The sequence below is a fragment of the Anser anser genome (genome assembly GCF_964211835.1).
Source record: "Anser anser genome assembly, chromosome: 1".
Lineage (NCBI taxonomy): Eukaryota > Metazoa > Chordata > Aves > Anseriformes > Anatidae > Anser > Anser anser.
In genome coordinates, this window is record NC_139720.1 from 33,705,545 (window position 1) to 33,724,513 (window position 18,969).

General features: G+C 41.4%; 1 protein-coding gene across 2 annotated transcripts; it reads right to left on the reverse strand.

The window, feature by feature from the left end:
* Nucleotides 1-2,195: 2,195 nt before the first annotated feature.
* SLC38A2 (solute carrier family 38 member 2) lies at nt 2,196-17,810 on the reverse strand. 2 transcript variants are annotated; one of them, XM_083843022.1, is made up of 16 exons: nt 17,459-17,810; nt 16,787-16,973; nt 16,491-16,572; nt 16,253-16,368; nt 13,389-13,462; nt 13,203-13,295; nt 12,928-13,009; nt 9,835-9,917; nt 8,785-8,843; nt 8,517-8,666; nt 8,013-8,092; nt 7,811-7,911; nt 7,313-7,437; nt 6,540-6,684; nt 6,307-6,404; nt 2,196-5,571 (listed from the first exon to the last, which is right to left on the reverse strand). In XM_083843022.1, exons 2-16 carry the CDS (start codon nt 16,903-16,905, stop codon nt 5,473-5,475), a joined length of 1,506 nt encoding a protein of 501 aa, XP_083699148.1. In that variant the 5' UTR covers nt 16,906-16,973; nt 17,459-17,810; the 3' UTR covers nt 2,196-5,472. The 2 variants fall into 2 exon arrangements, with proteins under 2 accessions (XP_083699148.1, XP_083699147.1); XM_083843021.1 differs by having other exon boundaries at nt 6,307-6,684.
* Between the last annotated feature and the right edge of the window lie 1,159 nt (nt 17,811-18,969).

Here is an 18,969-nt window from a genome sequence, read left to right on the forward strand (position 1 = left end):
TTTTCAGTCCAAGAGACTGGGACAATGGACAGGAGGACTTCTTGCTGTGCCTGGGAAAGGTGGGAGCTGGGCTATGGCAGGTGGTCGGGCAGGCGGCGGATGAGGGGAGGACGCAGCTCACGGAGGAGCTGGGGGTGGTGGGACCGGGGAGCAGACTGGGACTGGGCACAGAGCGAGAGCGACGGAGCTGACAAGGAGCCACCTATGGCATTCCAGACCAGCTGTGTGAGGACAGAAGCAAGAATGGGACGGGGAAGGGAATGGACTTGAGAGGAGGTGGGGTTTAGGCTGTCACATCCGAGGAACTGAAACCATGATGTGAGGCTGGGGAAACAGGCACCGGACACTTCTGCACTGGAGGTGTGAGGCATCCGAGCGCCTGGAAGGACAGGACTGGGGGTCCCTCATGGCATCTCTGCTCCTTCCAGCACCAAAACCTGGATGTACACAGGCCCTCTGCTTGTTTTCTCTAGAAGGGAAGCCCAGGCACGCTTACTGAATGGGAGCGGGGCTGCTCTGCAAACAGGAACACGAGCTCAGTAACGGGGGCCTTTGGGCACCATCTGGCAGGATCCGGGCACTGTGTGAACACTTGGAGGTGAGGAGAGTAGGCAGGGCCTCGGGACAGAGCTGCTGGACAAGGACGGAGGGCAAGGAAAACCAAAACGTGAGGGGAGCCAGGAGAATGTGGAGATGCCGCCTCTCACCTGCAGAGGACTCCGGAGATTCCCAAGTCTGAGCACTGTGAATAAACCCTCCCTAAGTGACAGCTTATCCCTGTAGAGGCATTGTGTTGGGTAAAGGGGTTTGGGGAACAAGATTTTACATACACACTTACATGGTGCTAATTCTTTTTAATTGCACCATCTCATTTATCATACAGAGTGAGCCTGTATATCAACAATAGCTTACTTCTGCAGCTTCCCCCCCCCCCCCCCCCCCCGTTCGCATATTATCTAAGTTGACGGAGATGCCTGACTGCAGAAGGGTGGGTTAATTGTTCAAAGTCCAGTGGTATTATAAGGAAATGGCTCCTAGACTGGTATGAAACCTGTGTGGTGGTAGGCAAGCTAGGAGAATGGACATTTCCAGATACTGCTACTGTTTGCAGGTGGCTAACATGGTGCTTAGGGCTCCTGTTTCAAGAATGACGATCACTCCAAACCTCTGTCTTACAGCAGTTAGGGTTATGCTTCAGATGCATATAAATAAATGCTGAAATATGAAATAAGTGAGTGCAGGACATCAAATGGTGCACTCAAATACACGTCTGCTTCACAGCGCTGTCCCCACTTGCGGACTGAACAATAACACCTTCTTACAGGCCTGCAACATTGAGAAAATGAATAATCATTTACATTTCACAGAGATGACATTAAAATGAGAACTCGGAAGAGATGAGCACATCCATCACTCATGAGAATGGGCTTTGGTCATTGAGAAACACGTAAATGCTGTGAACGCATATTGGATGTGATAGAAAACAATGAATAGCTAGCTAGCTACTCAGTGGGGGTTCCTGCAAAAAAAATAGTGCGACCATGTAATTAAAGCAACCTTAATTGAGAAATTTCCTAATTTCAGGGTGCCTAACTGTATGTCTTCAATAGTCATTTCATATAGAATTTTGTTGCAAACACAACACAATTACACCTTCATTATTTTCAAACCTAATTCTTAGTGTTTCAGAAATACGAACATTCATATGAACTGATGCGAATTTCTGGACAATGAAGAAATCGGTATGTTGCACTTGCACGTTGGCCGTACAATATAATCCAAAATAAACAGAAGTCCCTGTTTTGAAAATGTTTACAGAATCACAGTCACCCTCCTGGAGATTCATCTGCAGGAAAACGGCACCAGATTTTGGCAAGGCTCATTTATTATGCTTATACAAGACGCAATAGAACAAGTCTTGCCTGCAGGTATTTGTGCCTGTACTGCGAGAACTGATACAACACAGGTTCCTTGCCGAATTCAATCTCTCATTTTCTCTGATGTTCAGATTTGTTCTGGTTACTTTGGCAGTTTCATAAGTTGTAGACTTCATTGTATGCAATTCCCCTCGCTCCCTTCCTAAAAAGGGCTCATAAATCTGTTAAACATGCATGAAATTAAAGGTGCACTTTAATGTCAGCTTCACAGGAAGACCTCCACATGCCTCCCCCCCCCAAGAACCACCACGACATTGCTTCGGATTATCTATTTATTTATTTAAGTTCAGTTAAAACAAACATACAATGTTTCATTGAAACTGTGTTGCGCTCTCTGCCAACAAGTGCAGTCAGACTGTTGGCCTCTAACAATACAGTGGATATTCACATATGTACACGGATGTACCGTAGGATGCCTGAAGCCGACGGCCTAACAAAGCTGCTAGGTCGTAAAAGTTGTTAAATTGCTGCATTCAGGAGATTGTAACATCCATGGTAGATTTTACAGGAAAAGCATACACGAACCTGAACTACGCTTTTTATGGACCCAAGTGACGCCTGTGTTTACTGCAACATATACATTTGTAATAAATACAACCGTAGTGTTTTCCTACACACCTCAGGTGTTAACACGTTACCTCCATTTTTGTAGGTATTCCATGTTGTTGTAAAAGGACTTTTCCTTTGACAGTTGTTACACAGATGTACAACATGAACAACTCATTGAAATGATGTAATATTCAGTAATGAGAGAGGAATATATACATAAATCCCGAATCCCAAACCTACATTATATACATTATACTTACAGTATATACACACATACAATTTATGTACATAGACTATCATAAATATTGAAAAATAGGCTTAGGCTTAATGGATTAATGTTTTATAAATAATGTTACACTTATGACTGAAATATCATGGAAGACGGTAATGTCTAACTGAGGTGACAAAACAGTGGTTTAATACTGAAGCTGCTCTTTCAGGTGGTTTGTTATGTACGTGACTTTAGACAGACAAGTTTCAAAAAAACCATACATTCGAAATCAACCCAGCCAAGTGGAACTCAACTGTTGCAGGTAGAGAGCCAGCCATCAAAGAACAACACAATGCAAAAGCCAGAAATTGCTACACTAGGAGAATTAAGTGACGTGTATCATGCAACATTATGAGGTGTCATCACAAAATTTCTTCTCCTCTCTGGCTGCCAAGAAGGACTGTGGAGTGACTTCTCATTTCTACCTCCTCTCCTATGGTTACTGAAAGAAAGGAGGTTATTTTTCACTTTTTTTTTTTTTTTGTAAATACTGGCAAGGGAAGTGTTTCATCCCTTATGTGCTACAAATTGCTCAAAGGTAGACAACATTTTAAACCTCTTCCACCCTTCTACATTTGTGGAGAGGAAGAAGAAAAGCTGCCAAAGTACCGAGGCGCACGCTCAGCACTCCTGTACAGTGATCAGGTATCATGGGATAGTTAGCCACGGATGTCAAGTACCTGAGGCAGAGAAGTACCTAAGGAGCTTTAGTCAGTGCTGACTCCAGGATCGTTAATTGTCAGTTGAGTACCACTGAACTAATGATACAAACAACATAAAAGGAATCTAACTTCTCGTTACAGTTTTACATTACAGACTTAGCGACCAGTACTTATAGCCATGCAGAAGTATCGATACAAAATACCTGCAAGTTTTTCATAGATTTTAAATGGCTGGGCAGAGCTTGATGTTATCTGCCAAACAATGACTATGATTTAGATTTGTTCCTGATTGATTCTACAAGAGCAAAAAGTCTCGGGCACTGTCTAATCAATGGAATACAGGCCCCTACTTGTTCCCTCTGACATAAATACCGAGCAGAACATTGTAAATTGGATCTCTAAAACATTAAGTTAGATGAAGACAGCTGACCACATTGCCATGATTATTTCATTAATAATCTCTATCTAGGCTTTTGTACCCAATATTGTTATGTTTGAGAACCTCTTATAAGCCAAGTACGCTGTTACACAAGTGTTATTTCTCTTCAACCTGGGATAAGAATGAGAGATTAAACATGCACTAGAAACAAAACAGCTATCACAACCATACAGCACCTGTTTCATCAGCTAGCTAGCTAGGGCTCATAAGAAACTTACTTATTTCTGAAGCAAACAAGTATGAGATGACTATCCAGTCTATGAGGTTATCTTTAGTACTACTATACAGTATAAATTGGAAGAGGAATCCCAGTTGTGTTTGTGAAGAGAGTTTGTACCAAGCATGAAACACTGGTGCAGTTATTTTGTGGATTTGACTCAGAAACAGAATAGTCAAGTAATTCAAAATCCAATAATGGATAAGTAATTTGAGAAATACTGTACAGTTTTGGAATATTATACAACTAGTAAACTACATTAGGACCTTTTTCTTTTCCTACTGAGTGTTTCAAGATTGGACAGAAAAAAAAAACGACAACAAACATTGCTACAACTGACAGTGGACCTTATTAATAAACAGAACTCCAGGAGGGAGTTTTATATCAATGGCATGATATGCTTCAGTGCCATTTAGTTTATATCTACAACAGAAAACAAACAAAGAACAATAAAAAAGCAAAAAACCCCAAACCCTGTCTTACCCAATTGCACTATTAAGTACCTCAAGAAGGGAAATGTCAACACCATCTTTTTGAGTTCTACATTAAGTATGTTTTCCTCAAACATACCTGTTCTAAAGGGTCGTTATTTTTTAAAGCTTGAAAATTTGGGTTTCCACACTATTCTTGGAAACAAAGATAACTGTCGTTTAAATTTAAGTATAGTGAAATAGGATTTTGAGGATTATTTTCACTATACTTCAAATTAATTGAATTTTATGGGAAGCATTTAAAATTAGAGGATTTTGACTTAAATTGGTTCGTTTCTAATGACCAAAACAGAAGATATTTTTAAAATAAATTTTCTTCTAGTTATGCCTCTACAGAAAGGCAAACTAGATTTAATTTAGGACACTGATCAAATACTTTTATGAGCTCTTCTATGATATTCTTTCATTCTTTTTAGAAAAAAAAAAGTTTCTTAAAGTCAAAATAGTGCTTTTGAGGTCCATAAGAATTTTTGGTACAAAAAATAATAGTGTTTCTCTTTCTCTCTCTCTCATTGGTTATTTAAACACTTTGCTGTAAATTAAGAGTCATTTCTCACATCAAATGGTTCCATTAGGCACATTCAAGTAAAATAACAAAATATCCAAGTAACAATGACGAAAGCCAAACATGGCTTGATAAAAGTCTACAGAGAGTTCTGTCCATTCTCTGGAATGGAATAAAGTTGTCACTTCCTTCAGCCAGACACTCGTGATTTGATGTCAGTATCCATTTCCATCATGCAGAATAGTTTCTTAAAGGCAGAGTTCAGGTATTCTACAATCAGAAGAACCATCAACAAAGAATCTGCATTTTAAAGGAAGCTGAATAGCTCATTTTCATTCTCAGTAGGTATCTGAGTGAACACTGGCATTTGAAGTGGAGCAGTGAGTATTAGACCAGGTCAGTTAATGGCCATCGGATACATCACTATGGGTCCAATCTAGAATAATCAGTGTCATACACCCAGTCATCACAACTATACCACTTAGAAAGAATAACGCAGCCTGAAAAGAGAAAATATAAAGAAGCATTATCAGTTTTTGCTAGTGTATCTATAAGTCATGCTCATATAAGTCACAAATGCTGCTACTCATGAGGGAAGGATCAACTAGTGAAAAAAAACAAACCATCACAGTAAACAATAAGGAGATGGGCATCTGTCTTGTAACTGGGGTCTTTTTTCAAATAATACATTTTTTTTTCCAGTATAGCAGACATTACCCTCAACTGAGGGAAATTAACGTAGCTCTGCTGATAGCAGTCAGGCTGTGCCACTCTGCACTGGCTTGACTCTCAGTCAGTCTGAGATCAGTAAAAGCACCAACACCAGTCAGTCAGGAAGACCCAAATGATAGGTGGAGGTAAACTGTCATGAGTTAAATTAGATAAGTAAGTCTTGAAAGAAAATTTAAGGGAGAACCGCAAGGCTTTTTTGGATAGCAGTTGTTGGTAAACTGTTGAAAGCTGGTTCTCATCAGCATCAGAATGAACTAAATGTAGCACTACTGTTGAGATGAGATTAAAAGAAAAAAAAGCCACTGAAGTGAATTGAGCCTTGTGACATCTCTCTCCTCAGTTCTGAGTACCTATATAACTTCTATATGTTACTTAAAATGACATTCAATGTCAATTCATTGACTTCCTTTACTAGGATTTCAAAGTCATGAAGAAGGAAACTAAAGCTTTTGCTCTGCATTAATAAAGGCAAGTGTAACCATTCTGTATTTGTCTATACATACCCCAATCTTTTGCACTGACTTCATTGGTTCCTTCTTCACTAGTTTGATATAGAAGGCAGAAGGCAGAATAAAGATCAGCATGGCAGCAGCAGATGCACCTGTGTTTACAAAGCACAAAAATGAAATTTTGTGAACAGGTAAACATAAATGAACAGGTAAATATAATTTAATTAGATCATAACTGCATTTTCCAAGACTTAAGGAACTGCCTGAACTGACATGAAAATGCTTACCAATGAATCCGAAGATGTCTCGAATAGTAGGAACAAAGATAACAAGCACGTTGGTAAATGCCAGAAGAACAATTGTAATAGAACAGTGACGCCACCAGCTGAACTCTTTCCCTGCCCACAGTAGCTGGGTAATGGAACTGCGGATCTTTTAGTGAGAAGAAAAATGTAATAAAAAAGACAGATTAGTTTTCATTGTCAAAGTCAGGGAGAGTAACCTGAATTTGACTTTCAAGTGTTTTAACATTTTCCTGAAAACTTCAGATTTTAATTAAAGCTGAAAGAACTGAAAGTAAAAATCTATTTTAAGTCTGCTTTCAGTTACCTAGATTTTAAGATTTTAAAAGCAGACTGAGGAAAATTCCAAGGAAAAATCTCTTTTTAACAACAATCTTTTTTTTTTCCCTTTAAATCTAAGGATGCTGTTCAACAACATACAGCTAATTGGCCAGAATTCCTACTAACAATGTACTTAAAAAAACATGCTGATTTCTGTAAGCTGGTAACGTAAGTTCTTTTAGAAAGCGGCAATCTGTTCCACCAATCATATCAGGAAAACGATATAGCTGCATGTCTTTGTATCTACTGCTTTTAAATGTTGGCTATTTATTTATTTCATTTAACAGTATAGAGATATTTCAACAAGCTTATTAGAATATTTTTTTTTTCCACATTAGAGAAAAATTCTAGGAATTAATAAATTGAAGTTGCCAACTCAACAAATGACTACAGCAGGACAGATGAAAAATGATAGTAAGATTAAAAAAATCACTTACTGGGAAAATAACTACAGGTACGGTAAGGGTTACAGCCATAAGGACAGCGAGACGCACAATAAGAAGAAGAACATCAGGACCCAGATAAGCAGAGTAAGTATGAAGCAGTTCCGATTCAACATTTCCTAAAAAGAAAACGGTATTTTAATTAGATGTAGTTAACATAGTTCTCAAGACAACTGCGTCTGCACAATATCCTAAGTGAATCTACAGTTAGAGCAATGTTAACCAAGAACTTCACAGTTCTTGGAATACGTCTCCAATTTTATATGAGGATAACTTGGAGGCAACGAATCTGTTTTAATTCAATCTTAATCCTGTGCCTTAGGCCTAGTTCTACTACTGATCTACTTTTGGGTGCAGGCTTATAGAAATATTAAAAAAATGCAGTGTTATGTGGAACCCAAAGTAAGAGCTTGCTTGCTCTAACTTAAAAATAATACTGTGGTTTTGGAGAGCATAATTTATTTAAAAGAAAGCAGAGATGGTAATATTTACCATAAAACGTTAGGTATCCAAAAAGAGCAGCCAATAAATACATGAGGAACATGGCAAAAAAAGATACATAGGACACATTCATCATCCTTTTACGGCTTCGGCTATAAGAAGGAGAAAAAGAAATATTGTTAGCAATGACAGGATGGCGGTTTATACTACTTTGTTTATGCAGTGAAATAATGGGCACATATCTAGCATTTACCCTTTCAGTTCTTCATAGATAGGAAGAATTGCAGGATGGCACACGAAGGAGAATGTTAGGATTGGGACAGCATAGACAGTCTGGAAAACATAAATATGTATTTTTTAAATAAGCAGACATTAGAAATACAATAAAAAAATCCATAAATTTCCAGTTTTGACTTAGGTTCTCTCTTTCATTTTTTTCATAAAGACTAGCTATTCTTTATAACTGAAACTTTGGCAAAAGTGAAGTATCTCAGACCCTGAGATACCAAATACTGTCAAATCTCACTGAAGTCCATGCTGAACTGAATATATTTGTATTTAGAACGATTTCTGCAACTCATCATAGCCTGATCTTGATATTGGCTATTATACATACTTCTTTCCCATGTGTCAAGATTCACCACTGTAATTGAGCTTATTTGTCAGAGTCAAGACTTGAATAAATTAGGTCCTTTTTCCCTTGTGTATATAGTCTTTCAGTGATTTTCAACACAGAATCTGATTTTCAGTCAGTTACCTGTGAGTTGAAGATGAAGTATTTCGGCTTGCAGGCATCATCGCTTGTTATGTTTTCATTTACCAAAGGTGCCAGTGTCGCATTTATTAATGTCATGTTCACTATGTCACTGCCCATAGGGCAAGGAATCTGAAACATCTTCCAAATTACCTAGAAATAAAGTAATGTATTTATTGTTAGTTTGGCTAATGCAATATGTGAAACTTTTCAGAAACTCTGTTTAATTCCACTTCAAAATGCAGTTGGAAGTCTACAAAATTATACTTACAACAATCAGGAAGAAGACCATGCAAAGTAAGGAAAAACCACTGGTATAGCCCAAATATCCTGTAATCAAGAAAGATAAAAAACAAGGTCTAAGATAAAATATTCATGCCAAAATAAAATTAAGACAGAGTATTTTCCGAAAGTGATTTCCTTGGATTGCAATTTTCCTTACGTTGCAAAAAAAAAAAAAAAACTATATATAAACCTTCAAATTAATCTCAACCCAGATCTGGAAGTTCTCAAAGACACGTAAGGAAAATGCAGCATTGAGTTTGTGCTGCTGAACTTCATATACATGTGTATATATATATATATATATATATATATATTTAATAAATTATCTGATTTTTTATTATTATATACTAAATGTGAGTATACGACTAATTTTAGTGGAATACCCTCTGCAACAAGTTTGCCTTCCATTCTGTTTGTATTGATTCATTTAACTTGTAGGAATAAATAACTTTAGAAAGCAATTCACATTAAGACTTTCAGTTATTAAAGTTCCAGTACAGGATTATTTGAACAAATAGTGTGTTATCTAAGTTATTCAAATGTATCACTGAAGTACAGACATTTCATGTAAAGCATCTGGTACAAATATTCTACTACTGCTTGGGAACTAGAATGAAAAAGCTGACTTCTATCTACACTGGAAAGACAATTTAACTGCCCAGGGCTAGCATTCCTATTCTTTTGAGGCTGCTACAGGATGGCTAATAACACTACTATACTATTTCACAGCTGACCAAGATAGGTCAAACTTTGTGATTAAAACACAAAGTACTGCTGATCCTTATTCTAAAGCTTTCCTATCTATTGTCCTTTTGTATTCCACAAACACATCTGTTGCCTTAGAGGCACGCATCTTGACCTTTTTTGTTTTTTTAAAATCAGGCTGAGACCAATTACCTAAACACTGAGCAGTCAGATGAGACAATCTTAAAGACGCTGTCAATTCACACAGCACTCCAAGACTCAAACATCCCATTAGCCATTTACTCACATTATTTTCAATGCATTTTTAATTTGATTGTACTCTACTGCTTACCTAAATTTTTCAGTAACGACAGGGGAAGAATGAGGATGACAGACACCAGCAGCACTAAATAGTCGCCATTCAGATACCATTCTCTGTAGGAAAAAGAGTATTTGTAAGTAATCGAAGCACTGAAAAATTACAACATTTGGTGGTTAGTCTCCACACTTATCTTCTCCTACAACACGTGGCTGCTATTTACATAAATACACTATCTGATATCACAAAGGATTAGCATTCAACTTACTACATGGAACTAGAGCCCTACAATACCTTCGTATCTCACCCCAAACCTACACTGTGCCTTTCCTTTAGTGTCCTTTTCCAAAATTAATATGCATCTGGAAGTCAGAAGACAAAAGTAAATGATTGACCAGAAGGAAAGCCAACTGGGATAAACCATGAAGAATAGTGATTTGCTTAAATGTTGATTCCCAACTCTCCAGATGTATTAGAATACAGCAGGGCCCCAGCAAGGTAACAATCCACTTTAATGGCAATAAAATTCTGTTGGGCGCCCTGCGGGAATTAAAGAAAAACAGATGAGGGCTGGAGTTAAGGCAGTAGCTCAAGCCCACTGGCTGGAAAATACCAAAAAAGCAGTGGGATTCTACTGGAAGCATGTTTAGTCCCTTCCAGTCGGAAGTTTTTTCTTCACATTGGTTTTGCCCTTTATTCCATAAAAAGCAAAAGCCATTTTTGATCAAACATTTTAGAGAGCTAGAAGGTGACCATCTTCCTTTGAAACATGGGAAAACAAAGCTAATCTCTGTAAATATAGTGCAGTTCCACTGAACTAACAGGAAAACTGATCTTGAGTAGTTCATTGTGGCAGAGCAATCACTTCCTTTATCTGATCCTACAGGAATATCCCATATTCTTTAAGTAATTCAAGTAACACTAAGCATTTATTTCCAAACATTAACACTTTAAATACTGTCAGAAAATATATACAGAATATATTTCAAAATTGTATATTATTTAGATAAACAAAATTTAATTACCCAATTGGAAATTTGTGCATTCAAACTCAATGGCTGAATTATAAGCCTATTATAAACCCATATGCTAGTTGAAATATGGAATAACTTTAACAGACTTGCTCTGGATATATGTAGCAAGTGAAAAAACGATTTGATTCTTTCCCCAAGTTTACCTGGGATAGCTGAATGTAAAAAATGTATTTTATGAAGTTCAGATGTGTAGGACATTAATGTGGTAAGCTCTTATTTCTCCATTTATTTTTTAAATGTAACAGATAAATCTAAAAGAAATCAGCACAGACTCATGGCATTTGCGAGTCATAAGAATGTACACACTGTTACTGTGTACGTACAACAAAGAGCATTGAGACTTCCAAACCAAGGACTTAACAGCTTTTCAGTACTGAGGACTGAAGAATGGGACTGCACAGCTTCAAAATACAGCCGAGTATTTTAAAAATTGCAGAACAAACTGTAAAAACGGAGATACTCTTTGTAATATTGTTGCAGAATTCCAGAACATTTTCTTCTACAGTAAGCATTATTTTGGGACATTTAAACAGGTAAGTGCTTACATTTTAGGCACCAGGCTGCCAGAGTGGAATCCATGCCAATGGTAGCCACCCAGCCTCCCCTAAGCAATGCATGGAGAGAGTCAGTTAAACGGGGTCCACAGTTGCTACAGCACTGAGAAAAGATTTACTTTAAATCAGTGTACAGCTACCTAGTATCAGCCAAGAAGAAAACACTGTAGATACAAATCTCTCAGACACTGCTGCCTCAGTTGCAGAGCAGCAGCTTTATTTACGCAATGCAACTCACAGTGCTGAAACTTCCCTCTTGAATTATAATTGATTTTGAATTCTTCTCTGAAGACAAGTCAGTTAAAAATATTTGTCTCCAAGCCCCCTTATAAGTATTGCCAACTTCCTTAAGAAGTGGAACATAAGGACTTGGATTCAATCAAACGAGGGAAATGAACTGTCCCAGGAATGAACTTGTAAGAACTACACTATTAAGCAAATCAGGTATTGTATTCTTCATCTGAATACATTAAAAAATAAAAATAAAAAAATAGCACTGTCATCATGACAATATCCACCAGCAAGCTGTATGAACACCAAATGGCTTGAACCCCTTGGGGAACACAGGCAGAAAAATGCCTACCTTCTGAACTCAGGCTTAGGTGTAAGTTGGAGTCTTGAGCTGCTCAGCCCTCTCAAGACTGGGACACTTCAGGACAAGGCACAGAAGTACAACTCTGAAGAGTGAGATTTATAGCACTTAACTCTATCCATCTAAGTTAGGCGTCTTGTTTTAGTTAGCTGTTTTTACATACCCTCTCAATACAGAGTGACATGATAGATCACTCATCGGAGATGCCCAAAACAGGTGTCTAAGTCAGGTGCGCTAAACTGACCACTACAAAGAACCTTCTCTCTTCAAAGATTATGCAAAGACCAGAGTAATGATGAGCTCAAAATCTAACTTTCAGACCAGTACAGTTAGGTAACATGAACTCTACTCAAGGCATCCTCATTAAGAGCCAAGCAGGAAAGCCACAATGGAGTTAAGTTGTCTCCAGGACTAACTGGCAAGGAGTTCATGATTTTGGTCTTGGGCATATGAACTCTTTTAGTTCAGTGTTTAGTCCCCACACCTTTTTTGAAAGCTGCCCCTTATGACATTTATTACATGAGTTCACCTAACTTGTACATTCCATCACTTCCCCGCAATGTTAACATGAGAAAACCAAAACAATCACTCAAAACTAGTTGGAATATAATTTAAAAAACAATACATAATAGCATTTACCTTTCCTTATCAAGAGTATGTACTGCCATACATATGTTACACGTACATACATCAACACTTACCTGATGTTCTTTAGAGAACAGCTTTCTGTAATAAGATGCAATACCTGTGTTTTTCTACCCTTTTCCAAGGACAGGCTGGATCTAAATGTAGTGGAGCACTCAGGGGAAGGGCAAACTTACTGTATCTCTGTCTGAGTAAGAAGCTACCCTATGATGTATCGAACGTGGTCTTCATATAAAGATATATACAGTCTCCATATTTGTTTCTCCTAATAGTTTCTCTGATGAGGAGTTCTAACACCTACCCTGTGTTCTCTTCGATGTTCATAAATGTCTTGATGACCAATGGTAACTCATATTTCACTATGAAGAGGTAGCTTGACATAGCTGTAGGTGAATAACATCATAGATCATTACAAATATAGAATATGTCACAAGATGCAAGAATCACATAACATGTTTCATAACCTCACTTGAACACAAGCAGTTAATGAATACATGTTGTGTGAAAAAAAGTCTCCACAATAAGTAGGGAACAATTATTATGGATGATATAGACATTATAAGATCTTGCCCTCACCTCCAATGTTCTGCATTGTGATTGATCCAGAAGCAGCAAGTTTTCCAGCCATACCAAATGCCTTCATTCCCAATTGTTCATACAATAAAGATCCTAAAAGAAAGAAAAACAACCCATTGGAACTGCATTTCCCCAAAACATAGTATGAGACAAACACCACGCTTGCAAAATAATACTTCGACATACCTCCTTCATTGGCAGTCTTCAAAAGGAGATGCACTGAATACAGAGAAACTATTGAGACAAATAGCAGGAGTATCCTGGGGGGTGGAAAAACATGCAACTTTTTAATAGCCATAAATGACTTATCGTAACCTTATTAAATAAAGGCAGATCAAACAATGAAAGAAAAATCGTATTAGAATATTATCTGGGAATAAACTGTAGACTCTAAGGCCAGCTAAAAGCATTTTGAAAACCCAATTAATACCACGTTTAAAAGGGATTTTATATGAAAATGCATTTCAGAGGAATACATTTTAGAGGAATTCTAATGTAGAATTAACCTATTCAGTATAAGGCAGCATAAGCAAGGACAAGTATCAGGTCATTTCAGTTGGATACATTTGATATGAATTATTTACCAAACTACCAATGGCAATGGCTTTGTATCACTGTTGGAAACTGCATTTCTCCTGTCTTCCTTGTTGAGCAGTATGTCCTGAGTGTATCAGCTAAAACTGCAGCTGAAGTAAAGACTACCTTAGTCATGAACAAATCAGCCTTTCAGCTTAAACATATAAACATGTTTTTTTTTTTTTTTAATGTAAAGATGAAACTGCGAAAGCCTTGAAGGACGTACTGAAAATGAATGTATGTTGAGAGCTGTGCACTTAGTCTTCAAACGGAAATGTAAGTTTACATTAAAAAAAATACTTTATTGGCTCAAAAGTTATTTTTCCTGTGTGATTACATGGGAATTGATAGTGGCTTGTTTATCTTCTCCACAGATTTTACATGCTGCATATATTACTTGCAGAAACACAGCTTTGAAACACCTAAAATTCAGATCTCTGAAGTGAACCACAGCAAATGCACTTCCTGGAGTGGCACACTAGGGGGGACTTCTTTACAGCTGATGAACACTGTGGAAAACTACAATGTATTCAAAACCCCCTGGCCTTTCTTACACCAAAAGGAGCAAGCTACTTTACTATAAACTTAAGAAGCGGCACATTTGCTAAAAAACATGAAGCTCCTTTTAGAGCTCTCAGTGTAATCTGTCAATTTCCTTTTGTGTCATTTTTAGCGTTGCTGAAATTAGTAAATATAGTACAAAGACGTGGAAACAAGAACATCTAAGAAAAAAGCTTCACAGATCTGTTCAAGGGATCCAGGAAACTTGCGTTAGCGTGCCAATTCTACACCAACGCATGCACACACAAATAAACCTCTGTGTTTCTGACAGGCACAGATTTAACCAGGATTTAATTTAGGCATCAACTAGAAACAGTACAGTGAGATGCGTAAAAGGTTACATTTAATTACGTTTAATTAAAACAATACAGGTTCTGGATCCTTTAGTCCTAACCTTGAATGGCTGCTTAGAGTGTTGACAAGATCAGTCAGCAAACTCATCTAGAAGCTCACTCACTTTCTGGCTTCAGGACCGTATCACTAGTTTATTTAGTACAGCGCTGACAAGTGATTCCACGCAGTCTTCTAAGAATTCACTGTCATAATCAACTGCATCTGGATCTGAATCTGTAACCTAGTTATTAAAAGATGTCTGTAATGCCCTCATTGTCATCATAAGCCCTCAGTATCATTAGTGATTGACAATTCTGCTTTCCTGCATCAGAACTCTACCAACTACATCAGATCTTGAAGTGTAACACGCTAGTTTATCGTTGAATTGGCACTAATGCAAATAGATTTCAATGCACTAACTGGAAATGAAAGGTAAATAAATGAACTCTGCACCCAATTGTTGATTTGATGGCTTTAAGCATTCTTTCTTCTTCAGAAAAGAAGCCCCCCATCATGTACAAATCTGTTTAGATATCCAACTTTGTATTTCCTTCTCCCTTCATTTTTGTTTCTCCTCAGAGATGGTTAAACGTGCATTATTCTGGTTATCTTATGCCTGCTATAAAACATCTTCAACTGACGTGTGAACAGGTGAAATATCTCTCTATTCTGAATTTATGGCAAATTGTTCCTTCTGCTTAGTATCATCTAAGTGAGTATTAGGATTCCCATTTGCACACAGTCACTTAAATTGCATGTTGTGTTAGCCAAACTGCCTTCAATATATGAAACATCTCCTTTCCCAGGACATTTAGAAGCACTGTAGGTAACTGTTTCCTCATGCAATTTCCAATTACGCTACTACAGTCTTTTCTTACACCTGAAAGGTTCTGCCAATACAGATCTAGCAATAAAGATATGCTGGTTATTCCACATGCAGAGAGACAGGGATTTTTATAGGTGTCATTCAAATCAGTTCCCTGAATTGAGTAAAAGCACAGCAAGAAAAAGGACTTCTTTGTTGATGTAAATACATTATTCCTTATAGGCATAACTATGTCAGTGGAGGAAAAGGAGACCCCGTCCTCGATCAGTGGTATCGGGACACAGAATTTTATAAGAGCAGAGAAGACCAGATTTACGGAAGACAAAAATAATCCTCTTCCTCCTAGTTTTTTCTTCTAACTCACTACAGCCAAATACTATACTTTCTGTGCAATTATGACTTCCAGTCATGACCACAGGAATTTTTCTATTAGTTTTCATTTGAATTACGGACTTTTCAAGGGAAGTCTATCAGTTTCTCATGAAGAATCTACAGCTAACAAAGCAAAGGAAAAGTCACTGTAAATAGTTTTGTAGATTAGAGAACTTGCAATGTAGTTGTTTAGCTTTTACAAGTCCCTCCAAACGCATCACAACTGTTTTAATGAAAACAACCCATAAATACTAAAATGCAATCCTGCACCTACGGCAATGACTAGGTTATTTTGTAAAGGTCAAATTTTTACCTCAAACATTTATCCATTATCAGTTACACATCAGAAAGTTGTTTTTTTGATGAACCAAAAGATACTTACACAAAAAGAGCAATTCCAGTGTTAGCCATGGCATAAGAAAGACCAAGGATGCCACTACCCACAATAGCATTGCTCAGATTAAATACTGACATTCCAAAGGAAGTAGTACCCGGATGCTGAGAAAAGGAAGATAGGTCATAATTAATAGAAAGTCGTTACTCATTTCAGAATTAAAACAAACATCTATTTGGCAAGAAAACATTTTTCTGGTTTTGAAAGGTCATTACTAGGTACTTACATACTGAGTTTCGTATTTCTTCTTTCCAGCGTTGGAGTCGAGCAAGAAATTCTGATTTTCTGGATCCATATCGGCGTAGTGGCTGGAGAAAACACTGCACGATCAGCGACCATCGCGGACAAACTCGCGCAGCCGCTTCCCGTGTACCGTTTCCGTTGGAAAGCGAGGAAAGCGCGCCACCCGCCCGCAGGGAGAGCCCCCCGAGGGCACAGCACACCGCCCGCACACCTCTGCGGCGGCTGCGGCCCCGTTCCGTCCCCGCACGCCGCGCCCCGTGCCCGGCGGAGCCCCCTGACCTCTTCATGGCGGTCGGCTTGGTGGGGTAGGGATAGCTGAAGTCGTTGCTGTTGGAGCTGTAGCTGCTGCTGTCCTCGTCGGGCGAGATGTTGAACTTGCCCATCTCGGCGCTGCTCATGGCGCGGCGGAGCCCTGCGCGGCGGTGGCGGCCGCTCTTTTGTGTCCTTGGCGGCGGGGCGGCCGCGCCTGCGGGAGGGAGGGGGGGGGGAAGGGGGGGGGGGAGGGGGCGACGTCAGTGCCGCAGCGGGAGCCGCGGCCCGTCACGTGGGCGGCGCGCGCCTGCCCGCCGCCGAGTGGAAAAGTACCAGCGCGCGGCGCGGGGGGCGCGCGGCGCGGGGGCGCGCGCACGAAGGTGGCGGCGCGGGCACGGCCCGGCCCCGGCCCCTCGGATGGGGCTGGGGGAGCGCCCTCCTCCCCCCCCCCCCCCCCCCCGCAACACAGCCCCACGTACCGGAGCGCGGACTGATGCAACACCGCCGGGAGATTGTCACAGCGGCCCCCCCGCCCTCCTCCCCTCCGCCTTCAGGAGGATAACGCCAGGCTGCGCCGCGGCGGGGCTTTATTTATTTATTTATTTATTTATTTTCCCGTCCCTCACCCTGCCCGGGATGCGGCAGCGGCCGGCGCACAAAGGCCGAGCCCCGCCGCAGCCCCCCCGAGCCGCGCCTTACCTCTGCTGTCGGAACCGGGGCGAGGTTTCCTCGGGGGCAACCAGGCGCTCCTCGCAAGGACGAGCAAAAATCCTTCGCTACAAAAGCGGCGGCGGAACGAGCGCCCAGCTAACCCCTAAATAAATAAAGGCAGGGGGGAGGATAAAACTCGCTCGAAGTGCCGGCGGCGCGAGAGGCGGATGAGAAGTAGCGTTTCCCGTGGGTCTGAGCGGTGCGAGTGCGGCGGCGGCGCTGCCTGTCTGACGGCCCCCGCGGGGCGCCGCCGCTCTTCAGGCAGGAATGCGGCCGCGTCATCGCGGAGGGGCCGCCCGCCGGCACCGCACCGCGCCGCCCCCCGACCGGCCCGGCCCTACCCTGCCCGGCCCGGCCCTGCCCTTCCCTTCCCGGCCCGGCCCTCGGGGGTCGGCTGCGTGCGGGCACCGGGAGGCGAAGCCCGGCCGCCGCTTGCTGCGGGGCCGGTGCTTGCGGTACGGGGGGAGCGCTGAAATTCCTGTCAGGGGAGCGCCCCAGGCTGCGTCGCTCCGTGCCCCAGCCCCACACAGGACAGCGGGGGGCACGCCCTCGACGCCTCCCCCCTTGCCCTCGCCCGGACGGGGCCGCTCACGCGGAGCGAGGCCACTCACGGCCCCCGGCTCCACGCGGCCGGGGGGGGGGGGGTGGGGGCGGGTGAGGTGTGAGGCGCGAGGCCGGGCCGCGACCGTTAGCGCCGCAGAACGTTCCAGAGCGCGCGGGGGGCGGGGCCGAAAATTTTCCATCCCCGCAGTGCTGGCCCCGCCCCCACCCGCCGTGTGACGTCACTCCCACCTCAGTACCCCCCCCCCCGCTCCCTCCCCTCAGCCGCTGAGGCGGGGCCGGGGGCGCTGCGGCGCCTTCCCGCCGGGTGCCCGCCGCCGGGGGCCGCTGAGGGGCCCTGCGAGGGGACCGGGGGACGCTGCGAGGGGACCGCGGGTCCTGGCGGCCACCCGAGGGGTTTTGGGGCCGTTTTTCGGCCCCCGACCTCACGGCGTGCCCCGGAGCCAGGTCGCCCACCTTCTCCAGCCAGCGCGGCGTTCGGCAGCCGTTAGCAGTGTTTGTGAGGGAGGTCACGCCGACCTCGCCGCTGTGGGTTTTGCTCCTGTCTCGACAAACGAGGAGACATCCCTGATGTTCTGGGGACAGCAACTAGTGGAGACACTGGCAGCAGCATCCTTCTGAAGGGTGGTTCGGTGTGCGCTGATTGCTGCTCTGTCCAGCACACCACACGAACAGAGTAACTGCAGACCCAGTCACAGGTGTGAACCACTTGCCATGATCAATACAATTTCCACAACAAAAAAGTTACAAACTGAAGTTACAGAAAAAAAAACCAGTCACAGCGATGTTAGATGTGACAGAAAAAACAGCCTCACTGTACAAGTGCTTGATTTATTTTTTTTCCAGAACTGTCCTCGTATATAGAAAACCACGATGAGGTTTCTGTGCTCATTTATGAGAATAAAAACTGGTAAAATACATTTAGGAAGAAAAATCGC

What these genes read in the sequence shown, in the direction of transcription:
- SLC38A2 (XM_083843021.1), bottom strand. Translation starts at nt 16,905, where the DNA reads ATGAGCAGCGCCGAGATGGGCAAGTTCAACATCTCGCCCGACGAGGAC. An exon ending in ACTGGAATTGCTCTTTTTGT is followed by an intron (nt 13,463 to 16,252) that starts GTAAGTATCTTT and finishes TCCACCCCCCAG; the next exon opens with GATACTCCTGCTATTTGTCT. An exon ending in GTCGTTACTGAAAAATTTAG is followed by an intron (nt 8,844 to 9,834) that starts GTAAGCAGTAGA and finishes TCTTGATTACAG; the next exon opens with GATATTTGGGCTATACCAGT.